General features: G+C 38.3%; 1 gene segment (V, D, J or C); it reads left to right on the top strand.

Moving 5' to 3' along the window:
* Positions 1–18,466, top strand: part of LOC102556171 (Ig kappa chain V-VI region NQ2-17.4.1-like) — a 51,562-nt gene extending 33,096 nt beyond the window's left edge. Inside the window, 2 exon segments of the V gene segment in view lie at positions 17,339–17,472; positions 17,642–18,466. Coding sequence covers positions 17,424–17,472; positions 17,642–17,952 — 360 coding nt within the window.
* Positions 18,467–21,095: the final 2,629 nt, after the last annotated feature.

Raw genomic sequence — 21,095 nt, 5'->3', positions numbered from 1 at the left:
AAAAAAGACACGTGCTCCACTATGTTCATCGCAGCCATATTTATAATAGCCAGAAGCTGGAATGATCCCAGATGCCCTTCAACAGAGGAATGGATACAGAAAAGGTGGTACATCTACACAATGCAATATTACCCAGCTATAAAAAACAATGCCTTTATGAAATTCATAGACAATGGTTGGAACTGAAAAATATCATCCTGAGTGAGGTAACCCAATCACAGAAAAACACACATGGTATGCATTCATTGATAAGTGGCTATTAGCCCAAATGCTTGAATTACCCTAGATGCATCGAACACATGAAACTCAAGACAAATGATCAAAATGTGAATGCTTCACTCCTTCTTTAAAAGGGGAACAAGAATACCCTTGGCAGGGAAGAGAGAGGCAAAGATTAAAACAGACACAGAAGGAACACCCATTCAGAGCCTGCCCCACATGTGGCCCATACATATACAGCCACCCAATTAGGCAAGATGGATGAAGCAAAGAAGTGAAGGCTGACAGGAACCGGATGTAGATCTCTCCTGAGAGACACAGCCAGAATACAGCAAATACAGAGGCGAATGCCAGCAGCAAACCACTGAACTGAGAATAGGACCCCCGTTGAAGGAATCAGAGAAAGAACTGGAAGAGCTTGAAGGGGCTCAAGACCCCTTATGAACAACAATGCCAAGCAACCAGAGTTTCCAGGGACTAATCAACTACCTAAAGACTATACATGGACTGACCCTGGACTCTGACCTCATAGGTAGCAATGAATATCCTAGTAAGAGCACCAGTGGAAGTGGAAGCCCTGGGTCCTGCTAAGACTGAACCCCCAGTGAACTAGATTGTTGTGGGGAGGGCGGCAATGGGGGGGTGGATCGGGAGGGGAACACCCATAAAAACGGGAGGGGGAGGGGGATGTTTGCCTGGAAATCGGGAAAGGGAATAACCCTCGAAATGTATATTAGAAATACTCAAGTTAATAAAAAAATTTTTATACCCCCTCAAAAAAAAGCGTGGGAGGATCTGCATTTTGGGCATCCTTCTTGACCTTCCTGTGGTCTGTAGATTACATCTTGGTTAATTTGAGCTTTTGGCTAATATCCACTTCAAGATGAGTGCATACAAAGTGTCGTTTTCTTTGATTGGGTTACCTCACTCAACATGATGTTTTCTAGTTCATTCCATTTGCCTATGAATTTCATGAAGTTATTTTTTTTTGATAGATGAGTAGTACTCCTTTATGTAATGTACCACATTTTTTTAATCCATTCCTCTGTTGAAGGGCATCTGGGTTCTTTCCAGCTGCTGTCTATTATAAATAAGGCTGCTATGAATATAGTGATGCATATATCTTTGTTGTATGTTGGAGCACCTTTTGGGTATATGCCCAGGTGAGATATAGTTGGATAATCAGGTAGTAGTTGAATGTCCAATTATCTGAGGAACCTTCGGACTGATTTCCATAGTGTTTGTACCAGTTTGCAGTCCCACCAACAATGAAGGAGTGTTCTTTTTTCTCCTCATCCTAACCAGCATCTGCTATCAGTGGAGTTTTTTATGTTAGATATTCTTACTGGTGTGAAGTGGAATCTCAGGGTTGTTTTGATTTGCATTTCCCTGATGACTATGCATGTTGAACGTTTCTTTAGGTGTTTTTTGACCATTCAATAATCCTCAGCTAAGAATTTTTTTTTTTTTAGTTTGTGCCCCATTTTTAATAGGGTTATTTGTCTCTCTGGAGTCTAACTTCTTGTGTTCTTTTTATATTTTGGTTATTAGCTGTCTATCAGAGGTAGGACTTGTAAAGGTGGGGAATTTCAATGAGACCTATAAAAAACATGTTCATTTGGTATTGAAATGATAGAGATTTTCAATATCATGTTTCTCAGCTTATTAATAGTACATTTGGTGGTTCAGGTGAGTAACATTTTATATATTTAAGGTCACGAAAATATTGCATTTTCAAGGGAAACCTGATTTCAAATTGTAAATATTTAGAACTTACTATACTATTGTATATGGTATTGCTACGATTCTTAGAGTCTGAGCAGTAGCAACAATCTATAACTCAGAAGCATCCATATGATTACAATATCATTTCATCCTGTGCCTTCCTTCTAAAAGTATGTCGGATATTCTACAGTTTGTTATATTGTTTCTTTATTTTAAATGACCTGGCACTATCATTACCATAAATAGGTTCTATGTCATTTTACATAGTTTTAACCACAAAGTAAAACAGAGAGAATAGGTAGTATCTATATTTTTCCATTTCATAATGACAAGAATATGGTATACATGTGAGGGTATCTGAGTCTATGTACACTATTTTTCATTGTTTATAGCCACTGAAAATAAAGAACCAATCCATTCTCTTCTTGTCAAAATACTTTTTTTTCCTAAACACACTAATCTGGGCATGCATCACTGTGAGTGTAGATTTTCTTCTGCACTCTAAAATACACATTATGCAAACCTGTCTTCATTTTGGGTAACTTAACAGTCTATGGTTGCAATAGCACATTTCTTTTCTTCCTTATATTTTATTGTATTATTTTTTAGTTACATTTCAGGTCAAACGAAGAGGCGAATGCAAACCATTGAACTGAGGAAGGGATCCCACTGGAGGAATTAAAGAAAGGATTGAAAGAACTGAAGGAGTTTAAAACCCCATAAACACATTTCTTTTTTACTATTTATCTACTTATTTATCTTTACTGGGTATTTTATTTATTTACATTTCAAATGTTATCTCTTTTCCTGACTTTCCCTCTGAAAACTCTTGTCCTCTCCCTCTCTCACTGCTTCTATGAGGTTGCTTCCCCACCCACCCATTTCTGCCTCAACACTCTGGCATTTCTCTACATTGGGGCATTGAGCCTCCACAGGACCAAGGGCCTCCTCTATTGACGCCATATATGGCCATCCTCTGCTACATATGTGGCTGGACCCATCAGTCCCTCCTTGTGTACTCTCTGGTTGGTAGTTTAGTCCATGGGAATTCTTGGATGTCTGGCTGATTGATCTTGCTTTCTTCCTATGGGGTTGGAAACCCCTTCAGTTCCTTCAATCCTTTCTCTAACTCCTCCTTTAGAGTCCATGTGCTCAGCCCAGTTTTTGGCTGCGAGCTTCTGCCTCTGTATTTTTTAGTCTCTGACAGAGCCTCTCAGGAGGCAGTTATGTCAGGCTCCTGTGAGTAAGCACTTCTTGGCATATGCAGTAATATTTGAATTTTGTGTCTATATATAGGATGAATCCCCAGGTGGGGCAGTCTCTGGATGGCCTTTTCTTCAGTGTCTGCTCCACATTTTGTCTCTAGATTTCCTTAGACAGAAGTCATTCTGTGTTAAAAATTTGGAGATGAGTTGGTGGCCCCTTCCCCCAACCAGAGTACATTCCTAACCTCTGGATATGGCCTCTACAGGTTCTTCCTCCCTTTTGTTGGACATTTCAACTAACCTCATCCCTGTTGGTTCCTGTGTGCCTCTTGCTTTCTTGGCATCTGGGGCTTTCTGATAGCTATACCAAGTCTTCATCCTCTCTTGCAACACAGCTCTGTTCAAATTTCTGTCCCTGTATATCATTCCGTTCTCCTCTAATACCTGATCCTGCGCCCCTTTTTCCTTTACCCTTTCTCTCTTCCTCCCAAGTCCCTCTCACCCTCTACCTCCCATGAGTAATGTATTACCCCTTCTCAGAAGAACTGAGGCATCTACTCTTTGGTCTCCCTTCTTCTTGATCTTCATCTGGTCTGTAAATTTTATGTTTGATATTCTGAGCTTTAGAGTAAATATCCACTTATTAGAAAGCACCAGGTGTTTTCTTTTGAGATTGGGTTACCGCACTCAGGATGATATTTACAAGTTCCATCCATTTGCCTTAGAATTTCATAAAATCATTGTTTTTAATAGCTGTGTAAATGTACACCATTTTCTATATCTACTCAGTCATTATCACTAGTCTTACACATTTAATTGCTTTAAGATTAGAAAACAAGAAGTTGTACAGGACCCTTATGAAGGTCAAGCTACACATGAGCTAGCATAAGTCCAGTATTTGTATATACTTTGGTTGGTGGTTTAAACTCATAAATCCAAGAATAAAAGTTAGTTGACTCTCTTGGACTTCCTGTGGTGTTCCTATGACCTTCAGGCCTACAATCCTTCCCCTATTCTTCCTAAAGAATCCCTAGCTTAAATCCACTGTTTGGCTATGCATGTCTATATCTTTGTGAGTCAGCCGCTTGGTGGAGCCTCTCAGAGGACAGCATGTTCCTGTCTAAAAGTATAGCAGGGTATCATTAATCATGTTAGGAATTGATGTTTGTCCATGTGATGTGTCTGAAGTTGGCCCAGTTATTGGTTCGTCATTCCCTCAGTCTCTGCTCCATTCCCTGTGCCTAAATTACCTGTAGACAGGATAAATTTGGGAATGAAAGTTTTGTAGATGAGTTAGTGTCTCTATCTCTCCATTGTGTTTCCTGTCTGGCTAAAGGAGATGGGCTATTCAGGTTTCATATCCCCAATGTAGTCAGTAATAACTATGGTCACCTCCATTTATTCTTGTGCACCTACCTTATTTCACATCTCTGTCTTGTCATGGGAATGCCCCCCCCACCTTTTCACCTTTGTCACTTGTAGATTTCAATTCAATTTCAATGGCATCTAGCTATCTGTTCTGTCCCTTCACATATGGATGCTGAATGCCTATTCCCTTCCCTAACACCCGTGTCCCAGATCCCTTGCTCCATCTGCCTCTTATGGCTATTTTAACTTCCTCTCCTAATTAAGATTCAGTTTTCCTTGTTTTGGCCTTCCCTATGGTTTTGCTTTTTTTGAGTCTGTGAACTGTAACATGATACCTGTATGTAATGACTAATATGTGCTTATAAGTGGGTATATACTATGCATGTTGTTTTAGAAAAATGTTGCCTCATGTAGGATATTTTCAAATTTCATCGATTTGCCTGGAAATTTCATGATGTCTTGGTTTTTGAGAGCTGAACAGTGTTTCATTGTGTACATTTACATTTTCTTTATTCATTCTTCAGCTGAAGAACATCTAGGGTGTTTCCAGTTGCTAGCCATTATGAATAAAATTGCTATTAACATAGTTAAGCAACTTTGTGAGATGTTGGAGCATCTTTTGGGTATATGCCCAGATATGGTATAGCGGGATCTTGAAGTAGAACTGTTTCAGCTTTCTGAGAAAATGCCAAACCGATTTCCAAAATGGTTATACAAATTTGAACTCCCACCACAAATGAAGGAGTGTTTCTTGCTCCAAATCATTGTCAGCCTGTTCTATCTCTGGAGTTTCAATCCTAGCCGTTCTGATAGATGTAAGATGGAACCTCAGCTGAGGTGGAGACTTTCCAAACCCTCTTGCTGGCACATGGTTTATGTTCTACTAGTTGGGCTGCCTTGCCTGGCCTCACATAGTCTTTAAGTGCCAGTACATGAGAGACACCTACCAGGTCCCAACCAGCATAGAGGAAAAGTCACAGTGTAGTGGTGGAAGGTTTGTGGATAGGAAGCAGGAGTGGGCAGAGAGCCAGAGGCAAATGGAATAAGTAAAATAAAATAATTCAAAAAATAATTCAAGTAAATTTAAAAAATAAAGGAATCAAGAAGTTCCCAGGCTCTTGATCCACTTGTCACTCAAGGAGATCTCCAATCTCTACCTATTTCAGATGATAGTCATTTTAATCATAATATTAAGAGCTCTTGGAGGAAATTGAGTTATTAACAATTGCTGGGGGATTAGGAGATCTCTTAGCATTTAAGAGCCTTTTTTGCTTTTGTAGAAGACCTGGACCCAATTGGTGATATTTACATGATAGTTTATGGTCATTCATTACTCCAATACTGGGGTATCTTAGGTATCTTAAGCTTTTTTGGGGGGCTTTCTTGGGTATCAAACAAGTATGTTATGCACATACATTCATGCAGGCAAACTTCTCATTAACACAGAATAAAATAAATAAATCCAAAAAAAGATTACATATCCTTTTCTCTCAATGGAATAGACACACATATAATTTTGTTTTATCAAGTTTCCTCAGTATCCAACACTAATTTCAGGTTTAGTGTGATGATAATTAAGGTGTTCTTTTCTTTTTCATTGAATAATATGCTAATTTATTTGTATTGCAAAACATGTATTCACAAAAAATAATAGAAGACTCTTCATTCCAATGTAACAAGAAAAAAAACTAGCAACTAGCTACTAAATGCTAGGAAAAATGAGACCATGCATTATTTGGAAGGAAGAGTAACCATTTTGTTAGAAATGTGTGCTCACAAAACCATACTTAATAATTACCTTGAACTCAACAATTCAATAATTGGTCAGATTCTCTCAATATGTCTATCTATTGACAGAGTCCTTAAGTTGTTTTTCATAATTGTTGATAAAAACAGAAGTTTATCATTAAGGGAGAAATGAGAAATAAGTCTTAAGGAAGATCTAGAGAAAAAACATGTTTTATCATGGCTATGCTAACTTTGAAGTTATAGGAATATAATATGACCTTTTCCTAAGGTAATGTAAAACTATTTTTTAAAAATAAAAATAAAAAATAAAAAAACTTAAGAAAAATGGCTGGGTATAAATTAACTCAAAAATTCAGTAAACTTCCTCTACTCAAAGGATAAACAAGCTGAGAAAGAAATTAGGGAAATGACACCCTTCATAATAGTCCCCAATTATATGAAATAACCTTAGTGTGACTTTAACCAAGCAAATGAGAAATCTTTATGACAAGAACTTCAAGAAATTGAAGAAGATCTCAGAGGATGGAAAGATGTCCCATGCTCATGGATTGCCAGGATTAATATAGTAAAAATGGCCATTTTACCAAAAGCAATCCACAGATTCAATGCAATCCCCATCAAAATTCCTACTAAATTTTTTATAGAGATAGAAAGAGCAATTTACAAATTCATTTGGAATAACAAAAAAACCAGGAGGGTCAAAACTATACTCAATAATTAAAAAAAAAGTCTGGGAGAATCACCATTCCTGACTCTAAGCAGTATTACAGAGCAATAGTCATAAAAACTGTATGGTATTGATACAGAGACAGGCAGATAGATCAGTAGAACAGAACTGAAGATGCAGAAATGAACCCATAAACCTATGGTCACTTGATCTTTGAAAAGGAGGTAAAACCATCCAATGGAAAAAAGGACAGCATTTTCAACAAATGGTGCTGGTTTAACTGGAGGTCAACATGTACAATAATGCAAACCATTCCATTCTTTTCACCCTGTACATAGCTTAAGTCCAAGTGGATCAAGGACCTCCACATCAAATCAGATACACAGAAAGTAATAGAAATAAAAGTGGGGAAGAGTCTCAAACACATGGGAACTGGGAAAATGTTTTTCAACAAAACGTCAATAGCTTATGCTCTAAGATCAAGAATCGACAAATGGGACCCCATAAATCTACAAAGCTTCTGTAAGGAAAAGGACATTATCATTAGGACATAACAACAACCAACAGAATGGGGAAAATATTTTTACCAATCCTATATCTGATAAAGGGCTAGTATCCCCCCCCCAAAAAAAAAACAAAGAACTCAAGAAGTTACACTCCAAAGAGTCAAATATCCCTATTAAAAAATGGGTCACAGTGCTAAACAAAAAATTCTCAGCTGAGGAATATTGAATGGCTAGAAGCACTTAAAGCGATGTTTAATATCCTTAGTCATCAGGGAAATGCAAATCAAAACAACCCTGAGATTCCAACTGACACCAGCCAAAATGGCTAAGATAAAAATCTCAGGTAACAGCAGAGGCTGACAAGGATGTGGAGACACAGGAATGCTTCTCTATTGTTGGTGGGATTTACTTACATTTCAAATGTTCTTCTCTTTCCAGGTTTCCTTTCCATAAACACCCCCATCCCCTCCCCTCCCCCATATGTGTATTCCCCCATCCATCCTCGTTACTGTCCCTCCAATATTCCTCTGTACTGGGGATTCAACCATGACAGGACCAAGGGCTTCTCCTTCCACTGGTGACCCAACAGGGCTATTCCCTGCTACATATGCAATTGGAACCCTGGGACAGTCCATGTATAGTCTTTGGGTAGTGGTTTAGTCCCTGGAAGCTTTAGTTGGTTGGCATTGTTGTTCTTATGGGGTTGCAAGCTCCTTCAACTCTTTAAATCCTTCTTCTAATTCCCCAAAAGGGGATCCTATTCTCATTTAAGTGGTTTGGAACTACCATTGACCTCTGTATTGGACAAGATCTAGATGTGTCTCTCAGGAGAGTTCTATATCCATTCTCTTTCAGCATCCATTTTTTTATCTTCATCAATCTTATCTAGTTTTGGTGGCTGTACACACACACACACACACACACACACACATATATATATATATATATATATATATATATATATATATATATATATATATATAATGGGCCACATATGGGGCAGGCTCTGAAATCCATTCCTTCTGTCGCTGCTCTAAACTTTGCTTCCATATCCCCTCCTATGGATATTTTTCCCCGTTTAAGAATGAGTGGGAGCATCTGCATTTTGTGCATCCTTCTTGACCTTCCTGTGGTCTGTAGATTGCATCTTGGGTAATTTGAGCTTTTGGGCTAAAATCCACTTCAAGATGAGTGCATACCAAGTGTCTTTTTCTGTGATTGGGTTACCTCACTCACAATGATATTTTCTAGTTCATTCCATTTGCCTATGAATTTCATGAAGTCATTGTTTTTGATAGATACTCCTTTATGTAATGTACCACATTTTTTTAATCCATTCCTCTGTTGAAGGGCATCTGGGTTCTTTCCAGCTGCTGTGTATTATAAATAAGGCTGCTATGAATATAGTGGCGCATATATCTTTGTTGTATCTTGGAGCACCTTTTGGGTGTATGCCAGGTGAGATATAGTTGGATAATCAGGTAGTTGAATGTCCAATTATCTGAGGAACCTCCGGACTGATTTCCATAGTGTACCAGTTTGCAGTCCCACCAACAATGAAGGAGTGTTCTTTTTTCTCCTCATCTTCACCAGCATCTGCTATCACCGGAGTTTTTTATCTTAGATATTCTTACTGGTGTGAAGTGGAATCTCAGGGTTGTTTTGATTTGCATTTCCCTGATGACTAAGCATGTTGAACATTTCTTTAGGTGTTTTTTGACCATTCAATAATCCTCAGCTAAGAATTTTTTTTCTTTTTTTATTTTTGTGCCCAATTTTTTAATAGGGTTATTTGGCTCTCTGGAGTCCAACTTCTTGTGTTCTTTTTATATTTTGGTTATTAGCTGTCTATCAGAGGTAGGACTGGTAAAGGTGGGGAATTTCAATGAGACCTATAAAAAACATGTTCATTTGGTATTGAAATGATAGAGATTTTCAATATCATGTTTCTCAACTTATTAATAGTACATTTGGTGGTTCAGGTGAGTAACATTTTATATATTTAACGTCACCAAAATATTGCATTTTCAAGGGAAACCTGATTTCAAATTGCAAATATTTAGAACTTACTATACTATTGTATATGTTATTGCTATGATTCTTAGAGTCTGAGCAGTAGCAAGAATCTATAACTCAAAAGCATCCATAGGATTACAATATCATTTCATTGTGTGCCTTCCTTCTAAAAGTATGTCGGATATTCTACAGTTTGTTATATTGTTTCTTTATATTAAATGACCTGCCACTATCATTACCATAAATAGGTTCTATGTCATTTTACATAATTGTAACCTCAAAGTAAAACAGAGAGAATAGGTAGCATCTATATTTTTCCATTTCATAATGACAAGAATGTGGTATACATGTGAGTGTGTCTGAATCTATGTACATTATTTTTCATTGCTTATAACCACTGAAAGTAAAGAACCAATCCATTCTCTTCTTGTCAAAATACTTTTTTTTCCTAAACACACTACTCTGGGCATGCATCACTGTGAGTGTAGATTTTCTTCTACACTCTAAAACACACATTATGCAAACCTGTCTTCATTTTGGCTAACTTAACAGTCGATGGTTGCACTAACACATTTCTTTTCTTCTTTATATTTTATTGGATTCTTTTTTAGTTACATTTCAGGTCAAATGAACCGGCGAATGATAGCAGCAAACCATTGAACTGAGGAAGGGATCCCCATTGGTGGAATTAAAGAAAGGGTTGAAAGAACTGAAGGAGTTTAAAACCCCATAAACGCGTTTCTTTTTCTTTTTTTTAATATTTATCTACTTATTTATTTTTACTGGGTATTTTATTTATTTACATTTCAAATGTTATCTCTTTTCCTGACTTCCCCTCTGAAACCTCCTGTCCTCTCCCCTCTCGCACTGCTTCTATGAGGTTGCTTCACCACCCACCCATTCCTGCCTCTACACTCTGGCATTTCTCTACATTGGGGCATTGAGCCTCCACAGGACCAAGGGCCTCCTCTATTGACGCCATATACGGCCATCTTCTGCTACATATGTGGCTGGACCCATCGGTCCCTCCTTGTGTACCCTCTGGTTGGTAGTTTAGTCCCTGGGATTCTGGGATGTCTGGTTGATTGATCTTGCTGTTCTTCCTATGGGGTTGGAAACCCCTTCAGCTCCTTCAGTCCTTTCTTTAACTCCTCCTTTAGGGTCCCTGTGCTCAGCCCACTTGTTTGCTGCGAGCATCTGCCTCTGTATTTTTTAGTCTCTGACAGAGCCTCTCAGGAGACACTTATGTCAGGCTCATGTCAGTAAGCACTTCTTGGCATCTGCAGCAATGTTTGAATTTTGTGTCTGTATATAGGATGAATCCCCAGGTGGGGCAGTCTCTGGATGGCCTTTTCTTCTGTCTGCTCCACATTTTGTCTCTTGATTTCCTTTAGACAGGAGTCATTTTGTGTTAAAAATTTGGAGATGAGTTGGTGGCTCTTTCCTCCAACCAGGGTATATTCCTAACCTCTGGATATGGCCTCTACAGTTTGTTCCTCCCCTTTGTTGGGCATTTCAGATAACCTCATGCCTGTTGGTTCCTGGGTGCCTCTTGCATTATTGGCATCTGGGACTTTCTGATAGCTACACCAAGTCTCCATCCTCTCTTGCAACACAGTTCTGTTCAAATTTCTGTCCCTGTATATCATTCTGGTGTCCTCTAATACCTGATCCTGCCCCTCTTTTTCCTTTCCCCCTTCTTCCTTCCTCCCAAGTCCCGCCCACCCTCTACTTCCCATTAGTAATGTATTACCCCTTCTCAGAAGAACTGAGGCATCTACACTTTGGTCTCCCTTCTTCTTAATCTTCATCTGGTCTGTAAATTTTATGTTTGATATTCTGAGCTTTAGAGTAAAAATCCACTTATTACAAAACACCATGTGTTTTCTTTTGAGATTGGGTTACCACACTCAGGATGATATTTACAAGGTCCATCCATTTGCCTTAGAGTTTCATAAAATCATTGTTTTTAGTGCTGTGTAAATGTACCCCATTTCCATTATCTATTCAGTCAATATCACCAGTCTTACACATTCAATTGCTTTAAAATCAGAAAACAAGAAGTTGTGTAGGACCCTTATGGAGGTCAAGCTACACATGAGCTAGCATAAGTCCAGTATTTGAATATACTTTGGTTGGTGGTTTAAACTCATAAATCCAAGAATACAAGTTAGTTGACTCTCTTGGACTTCCTGTGGTGTTCCTATGACCTTCAGGCCTACAATCCTTCCCCTATTCTTCCTAAAGAATCCCCAGCTTAAATCCACTGTTTGGCTATGCATGTCTATATCTGTCTGAGTCAGCTGCTTGGTGGAGCCTCTCAGAGGACAGCATGTTCCTGTCTACAAGTGTAGCAGAGTATCATTAATCGTGTTAGGAATTGATGTTTGTCCATGTGATGTGTCTGAACTTGGCCCAGTTGTTGGTTGGCCATTCCCTCAGTCTCTGCTCCATCCCCTGTGCCTAAATTACCTGTAGACAGGATAAATTTGGGAATGAAAGTTTTGTAGATGAGTTAGTGTCTCTATCTCTCCATTGTGTTTCCTGTCTGGCTAAAGGAGATGGGCTATTCAGGTTTCATATCCTAATGTAGTGAGTAATAACTATGGTCACCTCCATTCATTCTTCGGCACCTCCCTTATTTCACATCCCTGTCTAGTCATGGGAATGCCCCCCCCACCTTTTCACCTTTGTCACTTGTAGATTTCAATTCAATTTCAATGGCATCTAGCTATCTGTTCTGTCCCTTCACATATGGATGCTGAATGCCTATTCCCTTCCCTAACTCCCGTGTCCCAGATCCCTTGCTCCATCTGCCTCTTATGACTATTTTAACTTCCTCTCCTAATTAAATTTCAATTTTCCTTGTTTTGGCCTTCCCTATGGTTTTGCTTTTTTTGAGTCTGTGAACTGTAACATGATACCTGTATGTAATGACTAATATCTGCTTCTAAGTGGGTATATACTATGCATGTTGTTTTAGAAAAATGTTGCCTCATTTAGGATATTTTCAAATTTCATCGATTTGCCTGGAAAATTCATGATGTCTTGGTTTTTGAGAGCTGAACAGTGTTTCATTGTGTACATTTACATTTTCTTTATTCATTCTTCAGCTGAAGAACATCTAGGGTGTTTCCAGTTGCTAGCCATTATGAATAAAATTGCTATTAACATAGTTAAGCAACTTTGTGAGATGTTGGAGCATCTTTTGGGTATATGCCCAGATATGGTATAGCGGGATCTTGAAGTAGAACTGTTTCAGCTTTCTGAGAAAATGCCAAACCGATTTCCAAAATGGTTATACAAATTTGAACTCCCACCACAAATGAAGGAGTGTTTCTTGCTCCAAATCATTGTCAGCCTGTTCTATCTCTGGAGTTTCAATCCTAGCCGTTCTGATAGATGTAAGATGGAACCTCAGCTGAGGTGGAGACTTTCCAAACCCTCTTGCTGGCACATGGTTTATGTTCTACTAGTTGGGCTGCCTTGCCTGGCCTCACATAGTCTTTAAGTGCCAGTACATGAGAGACACCTACCAGGTCCCAACCAGCATAGAGGAAAAGTCACAGTGTAGTGGTGGAAGGTTTGTGGATAGGAAGCAGGAGTGGGCAGAGAGCCAGAGGCAAATGGAATAAGTAAAATAAAATAATTCAAAAAATAATTCAAGTAAATTTAAAAAATAAAGGAATCAAGAAGTTCCCAGGCTCTTGATCCACTTGTCACTCAAGGAGATCTCCAATCTCTACCTATTTCAGATGATAGTCATTTTAATCATAATATTAAGAGCTCTTGGAGGAAATTGAGTTATTAACAATTGCTGGGGGATTAGGAGATCTCTTAGCATTTAAGAGCCTTTTTTGCTTTTGTAGAAGACCTGGACCCAATTGGTGATATTTACATGATAGTTTATGGTCATTCATTACTCCAATACTGGGGTATCTTAGGTATCTTAAGCTTTTTTGGGGGGCTTTCTTGGGTATCAAACAAGTATGTTATGCACATACATTCATGCAGGCAAACTTCTCATTAACACAGAATAAAATAAATAAATCCAAAAAAAGATTACATATCCTTTTCTCTCAATGGAATAGACACACATATAATTTTGTTTTATCAAGTTTCCTCAGTATCCAACACTAATTTCAGGTTTAGTGTGATGATAATTAAGGTGTTCTTTTCTTTTTCATTGAATAATATGCTAATTTATTTGTATTGCAAAACATGTATTCACAAAAAATAATAGAAGACTCTTCATTCCAATGTAACAAGAAAAAAAACTAGCAACTAGCTACTAAATGCTAGGAAAAATGAGACCATGCATTATTTGGAAGGAAGAGTAACCATTTTGTTAGAAATGTGTGCTCACAAAACCATACTTAATAATTACCTTGAACTCAACAATTCAATAATTGGTCAGATTCTCTCAATATGTCTATCTATTGACAGAGTCCTTAAGTTGTTTTTCATAATTGTTGATAAAAACAGAAGTTTATCATTAAGGGAGAAATGAGAAATAAGTCTTAAGGAAGATCTAGAGAAAAAACATGTTTTATCATGGCTATGCTAACTTTGAAGTTATAGGAATATAATATGACCTTTTCCTAAGGTAATGTAAAACTATTTTTTAAAAATAAAAATAAAAAATAAAAAAACTTAAGAAAAATGGCTGGGTATAAATTAACTCAAAAATTCAGTAAACTTCCTCTACTCAAAGGATAAACAAGCTGAGAAAGAAATTAGGGAAATGACACCCTTCATAATAGTCCCCAATTATATGAAATAACCTTAGTGTGACTTTAACCAAGCAAATGAGAAATCTTTATGACAAGAACTTCAAGAAATTGAAGAAGATCTCAGAGGATGGAAAGATGTCCCATGCTCATGGATTGCCAGGATTAATATAGTAAAAATGGCCATTTTACCAAAAGCAATCCACAGATTCAATGCAATCCCCATCAAAATTCCTACTAAATTTTTTATAGAGATAGAAAGAGCAATTTACAAATTCATTTGGAATAACAAAAAAACCAGGAGGGTCAAAACTATACTCAATAATTAAAAAAAAAGTCTGGGAGAATCACCATTCCTGACTCTAAGCAGTATTACAGAGCAATAGTCATAAAAACTGTATGGTATTGATACAGAGACAGGCAGATAGATCAGTAGAACAGAACTGAAGATGCAGAAATGAACCCATAAACCTATGGTCACTTGATCTTTGAAAAGGAGGTAAAACCATCCAATGGAAAAAAGGACAGCATTTTCAACAAATGGTGCTGGTTTAACTGGAGGTCAACATGTACAATAATGCAAACCATTCCATTCTTTTCACCCTGTACATAGCTTAAGTCCAAGTGGATCAAGGACCTCCACATCAAATCAGATACACAGAAAGTAATAGAAATAAAAGTGGGGAAGAGTCTCAAACACATGGGAACTGGGAAAATGTTTTTCAACAAAACGTCAATAGCTTATGCTCTAAGATCAAGAATCGACAAATGGGACCCCATAAATCTACAAAGCTTCTGTAAGGAAAAGGACATTGTCATTAGGACATAACAACAACCAACAGAATGGGGAAAATATTTTTACCAATCCTATATCTGATAAAGGGCTAGTATCCCCCCCCCCAAAAAAAAACAAAGAACTCAAGAAGTTACACTCCAAAGAGTCAAATATCCCTATTAAAAAATGGGTCACAGTGCTAAACAAAAAATTCTCAGCTGAGGAATATTGAATGGCTAGAAGCACTTAAAGCGATGTTTAATATCCTTAGTCATCAGGGAAATGCAAATCAAAACAACCCTGAGATTCCACCTCACACCAGTCAAAACGGCTAAGATAAAAATCTCAGGTGATAGCAGATGCTGGTAAGGATGTGGAAAAGGAGGAACACTCTTTCATTGTTGGTGGGACTGCAAACTGGTACAAGCAGTCTGGAAATCAGTCTGGAGTTTTCTCAGGAAATTGGACATTCCACTACCTGAGGGTCCAACTATACCTCTCCTGGGCATATGCCTTAAAGATACTCCAACATACAGCAAAGACACATGCTCCATTATGTTCATAGCAGCCTTATTTATAGTAGCCAGAAGCTGGAAAGAACCCAGATGCCCTTCGACAGAGGAATGAACTCAAAAAATGTTGTACACCTACACAATGGAATACTATTCAGCAATCAAAAACAATGACTTCATGAAATTAATTGGCAAATGGAATGAACTGGAAAACATCATCCTGAGTGAGGTAACCCAATCACAGAAAAAAAAACACATGGTATGCACTCAGTGATAAGTGGATATTAGCCCAAAACCTCAAATTAATCAAGATGCAATCCATAGACTACAGGAAGCTCATGAAGAAGGATGACCAAACTGCAGCTGCTCCCACTCCTTCTTAAAAGGGGGGACAAAAATATCTATAGGAGGGGATATGGAGGCAGAGTTTAGAGCAGAGACTGAAGGAATGGCCATTCGGAGCCTGCCCCACATGTGACCCATATGTATACAGTCACCAAATCTAGACAAAATTGAGGAGGCAAAAAGTGCATGCTGAAAGGTACCAGATATAAATCTCTCCTGGGAGAAACCTCCAGAGCATGAATGTCAGCAGCAAACCACTGAACTGAGAATGGTAACCACTTTGGGAGAATTAGAGATAGGATTGAAAGAGTTTAAGGAACTTGCAATCCCATAAGAACAACAATGCCAACCCACCAGATCTTCCAGGGACTAAACCACTACCCAAATTATATACATGTACTGACCCAGGGCTCCAACTGCATATGTAGCAGAGAATAGCCTTGTAGAGGCATCAGTGGAAGAGGAAGCCCTTGGTCCTGCCAAGGTTGGATCCCCACTAAAGGAGTATGTTGGGGGTTCAGATTGGAGGGAACACACTTATGGGGAGGGGGAGGAGATAGGGGACTTATGCACAGGAAACCGGGAAAGGGAATAATATTTGAAATGTATATAAAGAAAGATATCCAATAAAAAATAGAGAAAAAATAAATTCATTCATTCACTTTATAACTCTATATCAGCCTTTCCTCTCCTCCCAGTGCCTCCATATGCAAGTCCTCCCATACTCCCTTTGTTTTTGCTGTAAGTAAAATGCTTGATCAAAATTATACATGATTTTGGATATTAAGGTGCTGATAAACTGTAATAAATAAAATGTAATTTATTTGAAAAGTGCTCTCAGATATTTTTAGTTAATAAATAGAATATGAATGAATCAGTTACAGAGCACAGTGAATACTGAGAATGGTGATTATTCAGAGTAGTTTTAGATGAGTGCATTTTCATGAATCTCCACCTCAGGTTCCCTTAAATCCAGCAGTACCAGTGTTTCCATTGATTTCATTGGGACAGTTCTTTTTCTATCTTTCTCGGGATGGTACTTCCTGCAGGAACTCTCTGACCTCACCTGGTCTCCATGTCATATTTGGAGGATATTTTTTTCATTATCTTTGTGTGAATGATAACCTGAACAGATTGGAATCAGTAGGTGAGGTATCTATTGAACAGCATTCAGGAAAGCAGGAAGCAGATAAGGCTGTCAGTGATCATTACAAACAGTGGATCTTGATAAAACTTTATTATGAGGGTAATATACCTCAAACGACTCAACTGAACATCCACTGTTAAATGGATCAAATAACTCTTGTCTTTAGGGAAACATTGGTAATACTATAGAACAGACCTTTACCCCCTAAAACTGAGGAAAGAGAAAACAGATATTTCCTTCTTTATCATTGTTGCGACTACAAATAAATAGATATTGTCCTGGTTTAACCTGGTTTGCCTTAGTTAACAGGCCACATGTTTATAAGCCAAGAACTGCCCAGACTATATCTTGCTATTTGCATACTTCATTTTCAGAAACCACAAACCTCTCACAGCTGTTTTAAAGAGATGTACTTATGAGAATAGCAGCAATTTCCAGGGACCAAACTTCAAGTACACAATGGATTTTCGGGTGCAGATTTTCAGCTTCCTGCTAATCAGTATCACAGGTAACCGGGACATGGAGTATGAGCTAAGAATCCAATGAAAATTCTTTTCTCTGGGGAATTTGAATCTAAAATATACTTTTTTCTTTTTCTTCATTCTGAATATTGGATGGTATGAAAGTACTTTTTTATCTCTATATCTACTAACTGCCCACATGTTACTTTTCCCTAGTCTTAGTGTCCAGTGGAGATAATGTGCTCCCTCAGTCTCTAACAACCATGGCTGCATCTCCTGGGGAGAAGGTCACCATCACCTGTCATGCCAGCTCCAGTGGAATCTACATGAACTGGCACCAGCAGAAGTCAGGCACCTCTCCCAAACTCTGGATTTATGACACATCCAAACTGGCTTCTGGAGTCCCAGATCGCTTCAGTGGCAGTGGGTCTGGGACCTCTTATTCTCTCACAATCAACACCATGGAGACTGAAGATGCTGCCACTTATTATTGCCAGCAGTGTTGTAGTACCCCGCCCACACAGTGATACAGACATGAACAATAACCTAACTCCTTACGGCCCAGCAACTTACTCCTAGAGACTAAATGCAGCCAAGTGTTTGATTGCAATAGTCTACACATGGTGTACTGCTTTACAGTGTCATTTTCATCTTTGGATAACTATCACAATATTCCACTGTATGCCAGTGTTTTTCTCAAATAATCTACTTTGCCTGTTTTATGTTTAGTCTCACTTTTTCTCTGTTTTTTTTGAAGGCAAATGTGGGAGGCACTTCACTTCTCAGCTATTTTACTGGTGGTCCACATGAAATTTCACATCTAGTTTCTGCTACTTTCCCTGATTTTAGGATCTTATTTGTATGTGTTTTTTCTTCAGTATAGTCACTTACTCAAAGTACACTGCTGCTGTTATCCTATAAAAAGTAGTATCTGTTCTATTGTGTCTTCAGATTTTTATTAACAGACCTTATTTTCACTACATTGTCCTGTTAATATATGCTTGAAATGATTTTCTCTCCAATAAAAAAAAATCTCTCAACACTCATGCATATTATCTTCTATTCTCATGAAGAGGAATTGAAACAGTCCACTAATAAGGAAAAAAATTAGGCAACAGAGAACTAATAACTATACATTATTTTTCTTTATATCTATCTATCTATCTATCTATCTATCTATCTATCTATCTATGTATCCACATATCCATTTGTGTATACCTTATTGTCAACAATAAAATTCATAAGGAAATTTTATCATTCTAAATACAGAAACATTTAAACTATTTAAATGTACAATTGCATTTGAAATTTATTACATTTAATTATATTTAACTTACTTTTAATAAGAAAGGAATAATTATGTAATATTTTGTTTTCAATTTTACAATTTAAGTTGCTTGGTATGAAATCCAAAGACACAGTTTCCAGCCTATTTTTTCTGCATTTCTAGGAGAAAGTGTTGCCATCATAGGAAGTCAAGATATTGCTAAGTTTTTAGCAAATTATTAATCTATTATTATTTGTCAAGAAAACTTTCTCATTGTCTGTTGTTTGACCTAGTCCTAGCAAAGCAAAGGATGCATAAAGATGATCATGGGAAATTGAAGAAGTTCTCAGAAGATGGAAATACCTCCTGTGCTCATGAAAAATATATCCTGAATGAGGTAACACAATCACAGAAAAACACACGTGGTATGCGGTCATTGATAAGTGGCTATTATCCCAAATGATTGAATTACCCTAGATGCACAGAACACATGAAACTCAAGACGGATGACCAAAATGTGAATGCTTTACTCCTTCTTTAAAAGGGGAACAAGAATACCCTTGGCAGGGAATAGGGAGGCAAAGTTTAGAAAAGAGGCAGAAGGAACACCCATTCAGAGCTTGCCCCACATGTGACTCATACATATACAGCCACCAAACTAGATAAGATGGATGAAGCAAAGAAGTGCAGGCCGACAGGAACCAGATGTAGATCTCTGCTGAGCGACACAGCCAGAATACAGCAAATACATAGGCGAATTCCAGCAGCAAACCACTGAACTCAGAACGGGACCCCCGTTGAAGGAATCAGAGAAAGGACAGAAAGAGCTTGAAGGGGCTTGAGACCCCATATGTACAACAATGCCAACAAACCAGAGCTTCCATCGACTAAGCCACTACCCAAAGACTATACATGGACTGACCCTGGGCTCCAACTGCATAGGTAGCAATGAATAGCCTAGTAAGGGCACCAGTGGAAGGGGAAGCCCTTGGTCCTGCCAAGACTGAACCCCCAGTGAACGAGACTTTTTGGGGGAGGACTTCTTGAAACTGAAAATTTTCTGTAAGGCAAAAGATATTTTCAACAAGATTAAACAGTAGCCTACAGTTTGGGAAAAGATCTTCACAAACCCAACATCCAGTATAGGGCTTATGTATGCTGTTTTTAAATTTGGTGATTTGATTTGTTTGTGTCTAACTTCTATTCACAGATACCCACAACCAAACATTGGACAGAGGTCATATACTCTTATGAAAGACCTGAGGGAAGGACTGAAATCCCTGATGGGGACAGGAACTCCACACAAAAATCAACAGTGTCATGTCCACTGGACCTGTGAAAGCTCACATGGCCTGGAATGGAACCTCAAAAAAGAAGTGAAGCTCAGTCTCCATGTGGGAATTCTTTTTTTTTTTTAAGGTTCTTTTTTTCGGAGCTGGGGACCGAACCCAGGGCCTTGCGCTTCCTAGGTAAGCGCTCTACCACTGAGCTAAATCCCCAGCCCCTCCATGTGGGAATTCTAACAACTAGAATAGACACTCTCCCTAAATCTGTAGCCTGACTTTAGTGCCAGTTCACAACAAGGCTGCAATGTCTGGCCTAAATCAGAAAGTATGCATGTTATCTGTCAGAGGCTTGGTATTCCAGGGTGGGAGGTACTCAGGGCATCCCACCTTCCCTGAATCTCAGGGGAGTGTGAAGAGAGCCTCTGTGAGGGGGAAACTTTGAGGAAACAGCATTTGGGATGTAAATAAAGAAAAGTTGGATGAATCTACTTCCAGTGCAGACTTTTGAAACATGAAAAGGCATTACTTTGATCTAGATATCGAGTCAAGAATAATATATATTTAATTTGGGCTTTCTGTTTTGCTGGAAGTCTAAGGATATGGAATAAGTTTGTCTTTGCTCTTGGCTTGCTTTTCCTTGTCTTGATAGTAAATCCAATCTTTCAATGACATGGAAACCTTCTATTTTTGGATTCTAGTATATACTGATGAATACCCAAGACATTCTTGTTTAGAACTGAGCAACTACACACACGTACACACACACACACACACACACACACACACACATACATACACACATACACACACACACACACACACACACACAGAGAGAGAGAGAGAGAGAGAGAGAGAGAGAGAGAGGAGAGAGTGAAAGATAGAGATAAAGAGAGTGAAACAGGAAGAGAGAGAGGAACAGATACAGAAACAAAGACAGAGACAGAGAGAGGCAGAGAGACAGAGAGAGAAAGACAGAAAGACAGAGAGACACAGGGACACAGAGAGTTTCATTCTATGAATTCTGTGACTAAGAAGAGCCATGGCTATTGAAACCACCCATGACATTATTCTTCTCTGCCCATCACTCTTTTTTTTTTTTTTGTTCTTTTTTTTTTTT

The sequence above is a fragment of the Rattus norvegicus genome, chromosome 4, assembly GCF_021556685.1.
Source record: "Rattus norvegicus strain SHRSP/BbbUtx chromosome 4, alternate assembly SHRSP_T2T, whole genome shotgun sequence".
In the NCBI taxonomy this organism is placed as follows: Eukaryota; Metazoa; Chordata; class Mammalia; order Rodentia; family Muridae; genus Rattus; species Rattus norvegicus.
Note: the sequence above shows the minus strand (reverse complement) of the source record. Positions and strands in the feature narration are given on the sequence as shown.